The 13,570-nt window shown below is 39.7% G+C and overlaps 1 protein-coding gene across 1 annotated transcript in view; it reads left to right on the top strand.

Moving 5' to 3' along the window:
• The first annotated feature begins 8,394 nt into the window (after positions 1 to 8,394).
• Positions 8,395 to 13,570, top strand: part of LOC140153572 (AP-3 complex subunit delta-1-like) — a 61,921-nt gene continuing 56,745 nt past the window's right edge. The window contains 1 exon segment of the mRNA XM_072176354.1: positions 8,395 to 8,518. Within this exon segment, the coding sequence (XP_072032455.1) occupies positions 8,423 to 8,518 (96 nt within the window). The 5' untranslated portion in view covers positions 8,395 to 8,422.

Genomic DNA, 13,570 nt, shown 5'->3' with positions numbered 1-13,570 from the left:
GTGAATTTTCCAACATATACGAGGCCAAGACCTTTTTTGAGAAGAAATCGCCTTCGATGTAAAAAGTAGACTTTATTATTCTAACTTTTTGACAGCTGTCCAACTGAATTCCAGTCCGCCGGTCGGAATTCTAGAATTATGACAGTTCTAAAAATTTCACGCGCGTACCAGGCTCTTTTTAATTTAAGAATTTTCTTGAGATGATAAAATAAAAAGAGCCAAGTAGCTCCAAGAGCTTCCAAGTCTGCAACAAAAGGTCAAACAAAAGGTTAAAACATCATTTTGATTTCCCCCAAACTTGGACCTTATGCATTAGTTCTATACCAACTTTGAAGAAAACGTCCGGGGAAAATGTTTATATACATTGCACTTTGACCAAATTTTATACCCTTGGAAAATAAAAATTCCTTTAAAAAAGGAATGTGGCGCCCAATGTGAGCTGGACGGGATATGGTGAATTCCATGGTGATTAGATTTGGTATTATAATGATTTTTTTAGGTAAGAGTAGAAGATGATCAAATACGAGAGAAATGCTTCATGGAATGAAGCTTTCGTGTCAATTTGCGATTATATGGGGTGGGAGTTCTGTTTTGGGGGCCTATTGTAGTGAGGATAACACTGTCATGATGCCCGGTAGGCCTATCTATAATCCTATAAATCCGAGTCATTTGTCCGGCATTAGCCTTTTACTTTTTTTTTTTTCTTGGTTTTCAAATTCTGTATCAGTTAAAGCTCTGTAAATTGGTTATAGAATTTGGGGAGGCAGGTTGTGTTGGAAAGTAAATACTGGTGGTATGGGACTTGACCACAATAGAACAAACTAAATTAAACAACCGCTGTTTACCGGGTGCATCCCTTGTTTAAAAATTCAACAACTTGTTTACTAATTGAACAACTTGTAAAAGTTCAAGTAACATTTGTTTAAATTTTTAAAATACTGGTATGGGACTTGACCACAATAGAACAAACTAACCGCTGTTTACCGGGTGCATCCCTTGTTTAAAAATTCAACAACTTGTAAAAGTTCAAGTAGTTACATTTTTAAAATACTGGTATGGGACTTGACCACAATAACAAATTAAATTAAACGGCCGCTGTTTACCGGGTGCATCCCTCAACCTTGTTTAAAAATTCAACAACTTGTTTATCAACTTGTTTGCCAATTAAACAACTTGTAAAAGTTCAAGTAAAATTTTTAAAAATTTTAAACAAATTGTTTTATTTTACTTTTAAACAGCGGTAAATAGCGGTGTTTAAAATCTTGCAAGTTGTTAAAACTTATTAACAACATTGTTTAAAAACTTATACAGCCTTGTTTAAGACTTCAACTTCAACAATCAAACAAACAGACAAATTAGATAGATACATTATAACAAACAAAAAAAAGATTAAACGAAACGATTATAGTGGGAATGATCGAAAGGCCAATAAGATCAGAATTGACCACCCCTTATATAAGACAGAAAAAAAAGAAAAGCAAAATGAGAGATTACTGATACATAAAACTTAAAACCTTGCTCATGAATGATGAGAAAAGATGCAATTTGTATTTTTTTCGAAAGTTTTTCAATGATTTAGCTTCTTTGACATTTTCGTTTAGGGAGCTCTAATTATACAGGATTGGGCCTGTGGTTCTGACTGCTTGATCAGTAAAAAGCTGTGGATCAGAACGTTGTGTAAAGAAGTTATTAAACGAGTTTGGTAATAAGACAGTATTTTGTACATAAATACACTAATTTGTAGGTATCAAAATATAAAAATCATATGAAAAAGTGGATGAGAATGACTCCGCTAGTGGCTATTGGACAACATGTTATAACAAAAAACTGTGTTGTTTAAAACTTTAAACAACGTCAAAACTTTAAACAACGTCAAAACTTTAAACAACAACACTTTAAACAACGTCTTTTAAACCGTTTTAAACAGTGTTTTAACAGTGCAATTACCATTATGACTATATAGTAAATTTAACCATCCTGGATAAGTGAAAGGTCAAGAAATATACTGGGAAAATATAAAAGTGCCGCACTTCATAACTAAGGGCTGTGCAATAATTATGAGCCCTGGGGAGGGTAAAATGGGGGGGGCAAGAAATTTTGGCGAGCCGAAAGGGGGGGCAAGCAATTTTTGGCAAGCCGAGAGGGGGGGAGCATTTTTGGCCAGCCGAGAGGGGGGATTTTTGGCACACATTCATGGGGCGCCTGTAAATAAAACACGCTAAGCTTAGGAAAACGGTACGAAACGCTTAAATATGCAAATTTTCCTGCTCGCTGCGCTCACAACATGTATATGGATCATTTAAGGTTTGAAAATTGGGATTCCTAAAATTTGGCATGCACAAGGGGGCCAAAGAATTTTTGGCGGGCCGAGAGGGGGGGGCAAGCGATTTTTGGCGGGCCGAGAGGGGGGGGGGCAAGCGATTTTTGGCGAGCCGTTCGGAAATTTTACCCCCCCCGGTGGGCTCATAATTATTGCACAGCCCCTAAAAGCAGTAAAATCACTAATGGTAGGGCCTACTGCATGGCCTGCTTTTACTGTGTAGGCCCCCTAACTTCTTATCATAGGACACACATAGACTACACATCATCACTCACAACTGCTTTGGACTGCTGAGGAATGGCATTTTCTGGCATTTTCTAAAATAGACAAGTCAAAATTTGAGAATTTGTACTTACTGGAGGCATTTCGTGTTAAAAGTGGTTAAACAAGCTTTTTAAGATAATTTGAGGGTGCTGAATTTGAAAATGCTGTTTAACCAGTTCAGTTTTGGAGTCTTAGCCCTCAAAATTAAAAAAACAAAATGGCCGCCATTTTCAACATATTTTTGATAATAACTTGAATTTTAAACAGCATAGGAGGTTAAAAATGGTGGCAATATTCATGTTTATGATGCAGAGGAACCCAAATTGATTGTTACTGAAGTTTCAAGTGGTATGGTTTTGCCGCCGTGTTGAATTCCAAAATGGCCGCCATTTTCATCAAGTTTATGAATTTCCTGCTATAACTTGGATAGTAGGCAGCATAGAAGTTTAAAAATGATGGCAGTACCCATGTTTTTAATACCAAGGATTCCAAATTATCTGTTACCTACTATCTGTTGTAACTAGTCACGGTTGCCACCATCTAGAATTCCAAGATGGCCGCCATTTTCATCAAGTTTCTGCATTTCATGTTATAACTTGGATAGTAGGCAACATAGAAGTTTAAAAAATGATGGCAGTACCCATCATTTTGATACCATGGATTACAAATTATCTGCTACCTACTACCTGCTGTAACTAGTTAGGGTTGCCACCATTTAGAATTCCAAGATGGCTGCCGTTCATTTGGCAATTTCTGGGTGTATTTCAAAAAACAAAATTGTCATCGTTTTCATATAAAGGGTACATTACGTTCTGTGGCTAAATGCACTTTTAATTTAAATTTAATATTAAATTAGTTTTCCAAGTGCATTTAAAAAGGTTAAAGATTTCCAAATTACCTATTATACTTTACACTCATGAAACTGTCAACATTGGCACTTAATGTTACTTACGGCTAATTGTTCCCGTTAAGATTTTGTAACTATTTGATTCTTTCTATTTGACCTTTCACTTTGTAGTTCAGTGATTCCTAACTTTAATTGATGCCTTTTAAGAGACTTGAAAGTCTCTTCTGTTTCTGCACTCTTGTTGGCTGTTAAATGCACACGTATGCACAACCATCTGTGCATGTTAGCTTAGCTTTCATGCAGCTGCAATTGTTTATACATCCATTGGTACATTTGCATGTTGGTGGTAGATTCTCCTGTGGACAACCCTTTGAGAAAAGTATCACACGTGCCTTATCGCATCTGTGCATATCATCTGGCATGCACCTTGCAGTGTATGTCCATCTGAAGTCAAGTGTATGGTGCATATGACCTCTTAGACCTTGTGCTAAGAGCTGTCAACAATTGCTTGAAACACCTCTGTCTTTTTTGCCGTAGCCAGCAAGCTGTGACACACTGTCACAACCAGTTATGAAATAGAAGCAAAGCTTCCACTTGGCAAGGCAGCAGTTCCTGATGGATTTTGTGGATTGGGATGTATTTGGGCTTCTTACAAATCCTGCCTTCATCCACAGCTGAGTGCATAGCATCTTGTCAAAATAAGCAGCCAGCAAGACAAGTATGTCAGTGTCACATACTGAAACCACTACAGCTTCAGCATTTGTGTTAATGCAAGGAAGTACAAAGTGAGTATCCGCCTCCTCATGGCCTCTAAGAGGGCTGTTGTGTCCATCCCTGAATCTGAAGATCTAACTTCTGTTATATGTGCAAATCCTCCAGCCACTACAAGTGTTGTGGGTGCAATTGATACAGCATTTGTCATAAGGTGTTGAGATAGGAGCGGCAAGATTTGCTTTATTCTCTCCAAGTGAGAGAAAGTTAGTCCAGTTATTCGGTAGAGAATGTTGTGGTTTTCTATTACCCGGCATACTGGTCGATAGCCCGGGTTCGTTTTGTTCTGGTTCCAGTCTTGATGGAATCATGCTGGTATCTGTCAAAGGTTACCTCCATCCTCTGAAACTCAGCCGTCACTGCTTATATGCAGACTCCCATTCATGGCAGCAAGTGAAATTTGAACAGGCATAAGTTCATGCTGCAGAGAATCTGGTCCAAGTTGTACGTCCTGCCTTAGAGGCTGTCACAAATCGCTGTAGAATGATTCTATCTGCCTTAAGGGCCGTATTAGTGGTGTTGTTTATGGTGTCAAGTGCGCTGAAGATCAGCAGTGCCAAGCACTTTACATTGGTAAAACCGACCAATCCCTGCAGAGTCACATATATCCCAACTTAGACGCGCTAATTCAAGTGGCAACGATTCAGCAGTCTACAAACATCTTGAGGGCAGCGGTCACAGCTTTGACATTGACAAAGTAGTCATTTTGGACCGTGAACTATGTTGGTTCGAGCAGGGAGTCAAAGAAGTGTGGGTACAAGCCGAACAAACGTCCCTCAATCATCCATGGGGGATAGGGGGATAAATTCCCCCAATATTTTGCCAGGGGGGTGGTCCATACAATCATCCCCCTCACAATGTTGACGCCTGTATATGTGTGTTTCCAGCCAAATTAACATGATATTTGGCAATTTTAGCCTAAAACTGTAAAAAGTGCAAATTTTTGCGTGCATTTGTACCATCATCTTATTCTGTTGCCAAAAGGTGCTGGATTCACTATACTTCAAGAAATGTTTCGACCCCCCCATGTCGTCAAAAAGAAATCTATGCCACTAGCACTGGCCAAATCTTTGGTTGCAATATTCTACAGTACAGGAGATGGTACCCCTTGCTGAAAACATTGAATCATCCGAAAGCTGAGACGACTTCTCCTCATTGAGGTTGTCACGCTGGATGGTGTAATCTCGTTGTACACATACTAACTTTCCAATTGGGAGTGTTCCATCATCAGCACTTGCCTAATTTACTTGATATGCAAGTTCTCATGTTATATAAGAAAGTACCCATCTGCCTAATGCAGTGATACTTCTTGTGATACCTACAATCCCACCGCTCCTCTTCCCAGTACCATTCAACCATTCTTGGCTATAATCAGGGGATACTTGAATTTCCGCCCGGACTCCTTTACAACGAAATTTCCTGCCTGGAATTCAAGGAGGACTTTTGGTGGACATGGTGGAAGGTAGCTCATTTCTGCCATATAAGTGGTACCCCATTTGGCATAGTGGTATGATCATACCTAAAAAAGAAAGTTAGCATCCTACTGAAGGCATACAAGTGGAGATCCCAGACACCATCACAGTGTGCTCTGATGAAAGCAAGAGAATGCTCACCATGTCCATATATTGCCAGATGATGTGGACGGATGCGATAAGGCACGGGTGATACTATTTTCAAGGGTTGTCCACAGGAGAATCTACCACCAACATCTGATGCTCACTCACTCACTCGGACGACTTCTGTCGGACTCCTACGATGGCTCTCCAGATGTGTCTGTCCTGCATGCAGCTCCGGATTTCGTTTGGTTCCTGTCCTCACACAGAAGTCTTGCTCGGCCGCCCCATACTTCTTTTGCCGTGACTGGGTTTCCACAACACTAGGTCTGACACCACCTGCCCTGTACTTCTTAAACAGTGACCAGCAAATTGTAGTCTCCTTTTTCTGATTTTATCAGTTACCTTTGGGATTTCTCCATACAGTTCTTTATTTGTGGTATGTGTCCTCCAGCTTATATCAAGAGCTGATCTAAGTAGCCTGGTGTAACAACCATCCAACAACTTGCGGATCTTTGTTGTCACTGTCCACGTTTCTGAACCATAGAGCAGGATGCTTTCTACTGTTGCTTGGAATAGCTTGACTTTAATCTGCCTTGGAAGATGGGATTTCCAGATTTTAGTGAGCTTATTAGATGCGCTCCATGCCAGTGCTTTCCTTGTTTTGATGTCCTGCTCGCTGCTTTTGATCCAAGCTCCAAGATATTTGAAGTCTTTTACAACTTCCAAACTGGTTCCATCTGCAGTTCTTACATCCACTTCAGTCTGTTGATTGAATACCATGCATTTTGTCTTTTGGTATTCATGTGCAGACCTACTCGTAAAGCAGCTTTCTCTATCCTTTCCAGTAGCTCCTGAGCTTGACTGGCAGTATCAGATATTAATGCTATATCGTCAGCAAAGTCCAAGTCAGTAACACATAGCGGTCCAACCCTTCTACTGCGTCTGGGATTTGCTGTAAAGCCTAGATTTTCTTCTCTACCATCTATAGCAGATCTCATGCAATAGTCTAACACAGTTATAAAAAGATAAGGAGCAAGAGTGTCCCCTTGAAGAACTCCTGCAAGGATGTTGAATTCCTCTGTTTCTCCATCAGGAGTCACAACCTTTGCTCTTGTGTTCTGGTAGGTGTCTTCTATGGCTTTCACAATTATGGTGGGTAGTACATATGCCTTGAGTATTTTGACCATTTTCCCTCTATGTATTGTATCGAATGCTTTCTTAAAATCAATAAATGTCATGATGCAGTAAGGCTTCATACAAAGTATGCACATTACCAGGCTTGTATTTGGAAACAAACAGTCACCATTTCTCCAATTCTCCCCAAAGTAACTGACATGGGAAGGACCTACATAGATAGAACCTGGCTCCACAACTGATGATACTACCTCCAATTCCCAAAGCATGTCGCGAGATAGTTTCATGCATGTATAAATGGCAATTGCAGTTGCAAAAAGGCTAAGCACATTTAACAGCCAGCAAGAAAAGTGCAAAAACAGAAGAGGCTAAAGCCATTAATCAGAGTTTGGAATCACTGTACTACGAAGTGAAAGGTCAAATAGAAAGTTTTATGAGTTGTACAGTGTAAAGTATAGGCCTAGTAGCTAAAAAGCGGCCATTTTGAAATCTTTAACCTTTTAAGATGCACTTGGAAAACTAATTCAATATCACTGTTTTTGTTCTAAAGAAATTAAAAGTGCATTTAGCCAGAGAAAGTAACCTACCCTTATGAAAACGATGACAATTTTGTTTTTCTGAAACACACCCCAGAAATTACCTAATGAATGGCGGCCATCTTGGAATTCTAGATGGTGGTAACCCTAACTAGTTACAACAGATAGTAGGTAACAGAAAATTTGGAATCCTTAGTATTAAAAACATGGGTACTGCCGTCATTTATAAACTTCTACGTTGCCTACTATCCAAGTTATAGCAGAAAATGCAGAAACTTGATGAAAATGGCGGCCATTTTGGAATTCAACATGGCAGCAAAACCATACCAATTAAAACTTCAGTAACAATCAATTTGGGTTCCTCTGTATCATAAACATGGATATTGCCATCATTTTTAACCTCCTATGTTGTTTAAAATTCAAGTTATTATCAAAAATATGTTGAAAATGGCAGCCATTTTGTTTTTTGAATTTTGAGGGCTAAGACTCCAAAACTGAACCGGTTAAACAGCATTTTCGTATTCAGCACCCTCGAATTATCTTAAAAAGCTTGTTTAACCACTTTTAACACGAAATGCCTCCAACCTTTTAATAAAGCACAAATTCTCAAATTTTGACCTGTCTAAAATGTGTTTAAATAATTCAATTCTCAACTTTTGTCAGAATTGTCAAAATTCCGGAATTTCGACAATTCCAAGATTCTGATGCGGCCCAGCAGCAAAGTTAGACTAAAAGTTCTTCTTCATTTCTTTGCGTTTGCCCTTTCTTTTGGACGCTGTCTGGCACCATCTGGTAATATTTTTAATGCCAGCTAATGACGTGTCTGATCACATGACTTTTCTCGGTCGCCATATTTATTTTCTGCTGCAGACCGGAGACAGGGGAAGTGTCGGATGATGAACATCATGCATATGATGAATTTAGGCGATTCTTGATAATAATTTTAATTTTGTCTTAAAGCTGAGATAGGTTGCCATATAAGAGTTTAGTCAAGATGGCTTTAAAGAAGGTGAAAGGGAGTTTAGAGCGTGTTTTTGACAAGAATCTGCAAGACTTAGTTCGAGGCATCCGAAATAATAAGGATAGCGAGGTAAAAAAAAATTGTATTTTCAGATTTTTTGAGCTAAATAATAACCTTTAATTGTTCTTTCCTTTGTGATGTAATATGTTATTACCATGATTATATCGTCATGAACATGTATGATGTACTGTCATCACTAGTCAATAATAGTCACGCTAGTTCATCACTGTGTTCAGACATAGTCCGAATAATTAAATATCGAATATTCAGTCCCAGCATGCAGCAGAGGCTACATGTAGGTTTCTTCTTCATGTTCTTAGAGTGATGGACATGATGGCACATTCATATTCTGTCGGTCTGTGTCACGTCACTTCCGGTTGATGATGCGAGTCACGGTCAAGTGAAAAAAGTCCTTGATTTGATTTTTGTTGATGATTTCTGTCATTATTCATGGTGTTGTGTAAATTTCTATCGCAAATAGTCAATGGAATCAAACAACCATTTACTAAGACTAAGTCTACAGAGTGGAAGAAACTTACAGGATTTACCGTGTATATACTGACAAACTTAAAATTAAATTCCATGGTGAGTGTTTTTTTCCGGAATTGAATGTCACTCCAACAACGACGCTATGTAGCCTCCTTCACAGCCGGTTTCTATCGTTCATAACAAACCGTGAGTCACATGCAGTTTGGGCCCGAGACTAGAGATAGCCCGGATGTTGGACCGACAGAATATACGTGTTATATAACTGCATATGTGATTGGTCGATAGGCAAGCCTAAACAACATTATGCCCTGCTTTCTGGTCGTAAACAAGCCGCGTCAGAACCAGAGGCGCGAGTAGGACTAGGATATATATGCGCGTATGCTCGCTAGCTGTTTACGCGCGTCCAAACACGGTGGACTGAGCAAGTAAACGTTTTCTTACAACATTAGCAATGGAAAAACTTTTAAAAAGGATAAGAAATTGGTAGTTTTTAGTCTAAAATGACGATATTTGTTAGTTGTGGAGAAAAATAGCACACAGAATGTTACGTATGTATGAACGGGGTTCATTCATATATTTTCATGACTAAACGTACGGTATACATTTTATTTTATGGTATGGGACAAAAAGTACTCATATAAATTGCCGTACCGGTAACACTTTAAGGTTAAACAAAGTGTTGAAGGGCTTTACCTCCAGAAAAAATATATTATTACCTTATACGTAAGAAAATATGTCTACTTATCATGTGAAATAAAAAATCCGGAAAAATTGTGTGAAAATGTGTTTTTAGCCTATTTTTTAGCTGTTATCAAGCACTATTATTCGATTTGTTTACAAGCGCCAAGCAACTGTCGTCTGGGAGAGTGATTGACATCTTTATTATTAGAGAAGAATGGAATCTGTATAGTTCATGAATATTCATGTAGTATTTACACAACCTGTATCCCAGCCATTTTTGCCTAGTTATCGTAATCGCTCATATAAGACGCCCATATGATCCATGGTGTTAAACTGATATTCAACAACTTTATATCTCTCGATCTTTGCGATCCGAAATATTGAATTTCAACTTTAGGCACATCTCTAGCAAGGTAATAAATACCTGTCATAAATAGAGGTCTTGAAATGTTACTTGCAACGTTAAAAATGTGAATAGAGAACAAATCGGGTTCAAACATGCTTCAAAAATATGAAGGTAATTGTCAACGCCTACTACCAGAATAGCCGGAAGAGGGCAGACTTCATAAGGGAGTGTTCATATATTTTAGTGGGGACAACGAATTTGGAACTTATTTCGGGAAATTTCCTGGGTTTTTGGTTTTGTTTTTTATTTTATCTTCCTGTTCGGGTGTTTGGTTGGCACATTTTCGGGCATTTTCATGCACTTTACAGGAGTTTTTCGTGGTTTCTCTGTAGCTGCCGTGTGTACTTTTCCCCCATTACAGGGTATAAATCCCGGGTATAAATAAATAAATGAATAATAAAATATAAAAAGAAGAATCTGGAACTTCAACGTCAAAAAACAAGACAAATTGTACCCTGCTAAAAATATCAACCCATATCCTCTCTGAGAATAAAAATAATAAGACTCCAACCTCACCTGCAAAAAAATATTTTTTCGGTGGATAATTTGGGATAAGTTAGGGCCTATTTTATTGCGACAATTTTCAAAATCTATAAGGTGAAATGTGTCGGGGATGTGCTGCAGATTTGGGGTGCATTTTCAGCCATTTAGTTTAGACTCTGTTGTATTTTTAGCCATGATTTTATTGACCCTCAGTGTCATGAAAATTAGGTTCAAGAAGGGTATTTTCAATAATTTTCTCGAAAAAGTAAATATTTGTAAAACTTTCAGTCCAAAAGTTGATACAAATTTGGGTCTGTTTTCTTCAAATTTGGTTTAAAATCGCATCCGTAGTTTTTTCGGAGTCACAGCCTCACATCCTTACCCAAGTGAGAAGGTTCCCCGGTGTGTGCAAATTTGTAATTTATAGGCCTACACTCGTTATTTAAGCCTAAAATCAAAGTGTTAATACCATTAACACTGCCATGGCCCGCTTTGTCGTGATGACTGGCTTCCAAAATGTAGGCCTATTTTAAATTATAAATCTGGTACCGCTAGAGGTGTGTTTTTACCCGCGGAGGTCTCTCCCTCGGGTTCGTGGATGTGCCACAGTTTTGGGGTAGGCCTACCTTTTCAACGACTATGATGGGTGGGTTTACAGCGAAGACCAACTTTTGGGCGCATTTTGGCAAAAGTGCCCTTAAAAAGCGCCAAATTAGGCCAAATTTGGATGACTTTGATCCCAGGGTACAAATGTTTTGAAGAGACCCGCCGAGGTGTTTTTATTTTAAAAAATGGTCGGGCCTGCTAAAAACCTCCGGAATCAAGCATGGGTAGGCCTACCAAAATGCCTTGAGACCCCCCAACCCAGCGCCGGGACCTACATGACATGATATTCTCCATGAGTCCACCAGAAAATATAAAAATACAACATTTTGATAGGCCTACTATATTTGTCTGTATAAAGAGCTAGGCAGGATTTGCCGACTCCAATGTTCATTTTGAACCATTAATATTTGAGCCACGGCGCCGGGAATGTGAAAAGCGGGGGGTAGGAGCAACAAATTATTCAGGACGATGCGTGAGATTTTACTCATTTTCCAGCTTTTTGCGTGAGATTTATTACGAAGGCGTGAGATTATACTACCTTGGCGTGAGACAGTGAGAAAGTGACCCAATGCGTGAGACTCACGGCCAAGCGGCGTGAGAGTTGACAGCCCTGCTTGTAGGCCTACCGCGTATGTCTACCGTGATGACAGTAGCGTAGCTGCCGGGGGTGGAAAATTGCCTATTTGGGCCCCCCCCGCCCCTAGTGCAAGGAAAAAAAGAGGGAAAGGGGGGGGGGAGAGAAAGAGGAAAAAAGAGAGGAGAGGGTGAGAGGAGGGGCAGAGAGATGGGGAATCCAAACGATATGCAATACAGCTCAATAGGCCTACCATATACGATTATGATAAGCCTGGCAAAAGTCTATTTGGGCCCCCGCCCCCAGTGGGAAATTTGGTGGATATTTGGGCCCCTCCCCATAGGGCCTACAGTCTTGCCCTCCTGGAAAAATCCCAGCTACGCCGCCATGCGTGATGATGTTGCAAAGTTGCGGAAGTTCATTCATAAATTTCCCATTTCCACTCGACAACAACAGACCAGCACGCAGCCGCAGTAGCTAATCCCCGAGCTAATCAGAGACATGTGCGTTTCTCTTTCAACAGAAAATAATGTGACCATGTGACTGACACGATGTACGCTTCAAATAATTATGCTCTCGGCGTCAAAAGTATGATAATGGAAAATATTTATAATGAACACTCCCTTATTTAGCCACACCTTTCTCGTGTTGCCTGGTATATCAGCAAAATCCTACACTATCGCCTTCCCTTGGTAAAATCCCTGATAAAACTCGTGATATTGAAATTGAATTTCAGCGCCAGAACTTCCGTCATTCTAGCATCATGGATGGATAGGCTATGCAGTGGCGCCGCTAGGGGGGCAGTATTTCCCCAATATTTTTTTCTTTCTCATCCAGTTTTAGGCAAAATCCCCACAATTATGTAATTTTCCACTTTTGCGGCAATTTCAAGTGCAATAAGTGCCCCGCCTCAAATTCACTTCCCCGGCCCCATGCCCGAAAAAATTCTGGTTCCGCCACTACGGGTATGGCCATAGCTAGGCGCCCCCCCCGTTGCCCTTGGTTATGCTGGACGATGAGAAATTTAGAGCTTGTTCAATTCCGCCAATTTTAGAAATTTTAAAGGTAGGCCTATATACAGTGTAGGCATGTATATAGCCTATAGAAAAACGGATCACAGTCAAATAAAATATAAAAATCGTAGGCCCAATAATTTTACTAATGGCATTTATTGAGCTGCTCACTTCTTGAAAATCCTATGGTTTAATATTGATATTATATAATTGAGCTCCTTGTCAAGCTCCTCAGTAGGCCTACACATAGGAGAGTGACTAACTGAGCTCCCGCTATTTTCAGAAATGAAGGCCTGGCCTATTAAATGAATAATTAGGATTGAGGCAGCCTTTTGTTTCATTTTACAGAACTTTTTAATCCCCCAAAATTAGTGGGTTTTTTTAATGGGGAGTAGGCTTTTAAAACGAAATTCAAATTTGGCAATATTTTCCATTGCTTAATGAATTGATCTGCGTGAAAATGCCTAAACATGTGGCCAGAGCGGGATGACTGGTATAAAAATCTTAACTTGTGAGAAAGGACGAGGCCTATGGGGTTGTATGAGGCTGTGGATCATTTAAATGCCCTTTAATGTGTGCTAGGTAAAGTCATTCTTCCTTTCGACCTGCCAAAATTTAATTTTATTCCTCCCCGCCCCGGCTTGCCAAAAATTGCTTTCTCGAAAGGCTGTGCAATCAGTACCGGTATTAGCCTACTAATTATAAGCCAAAATTTCCAAGCGACTCGCTAAAATCGCTTGCCTCCCGCCTCGGCCAGCCGAAAATCGCTTGTCCGCACCGCCTGGACTGCCAAATTTTGTGGCCCCCTCCCCTTGGCCTGCCAAAATGCCCCATCCCTTTGCATATAGCCTATATATAGGCATATGCCA

This window comes from Amphiura filiformis, chromosome 5 (genome assembly GCF_039555335.1).
Source record: "Amphiura filiformis chromosome 5, Afil_fr2py, whole genome shotgun sequence".
In the NCBI taxonomy this organism is placed as follows: Eukaryota; Metazoa; Echinodermata; class Ophiuroidea; order Amphilepidida; family Amphiuridae; genus Amphiura; species Amphiura filiformis.
This window is presented reverse-complemented; position numbering and strand designations above follow the sequence as displayed.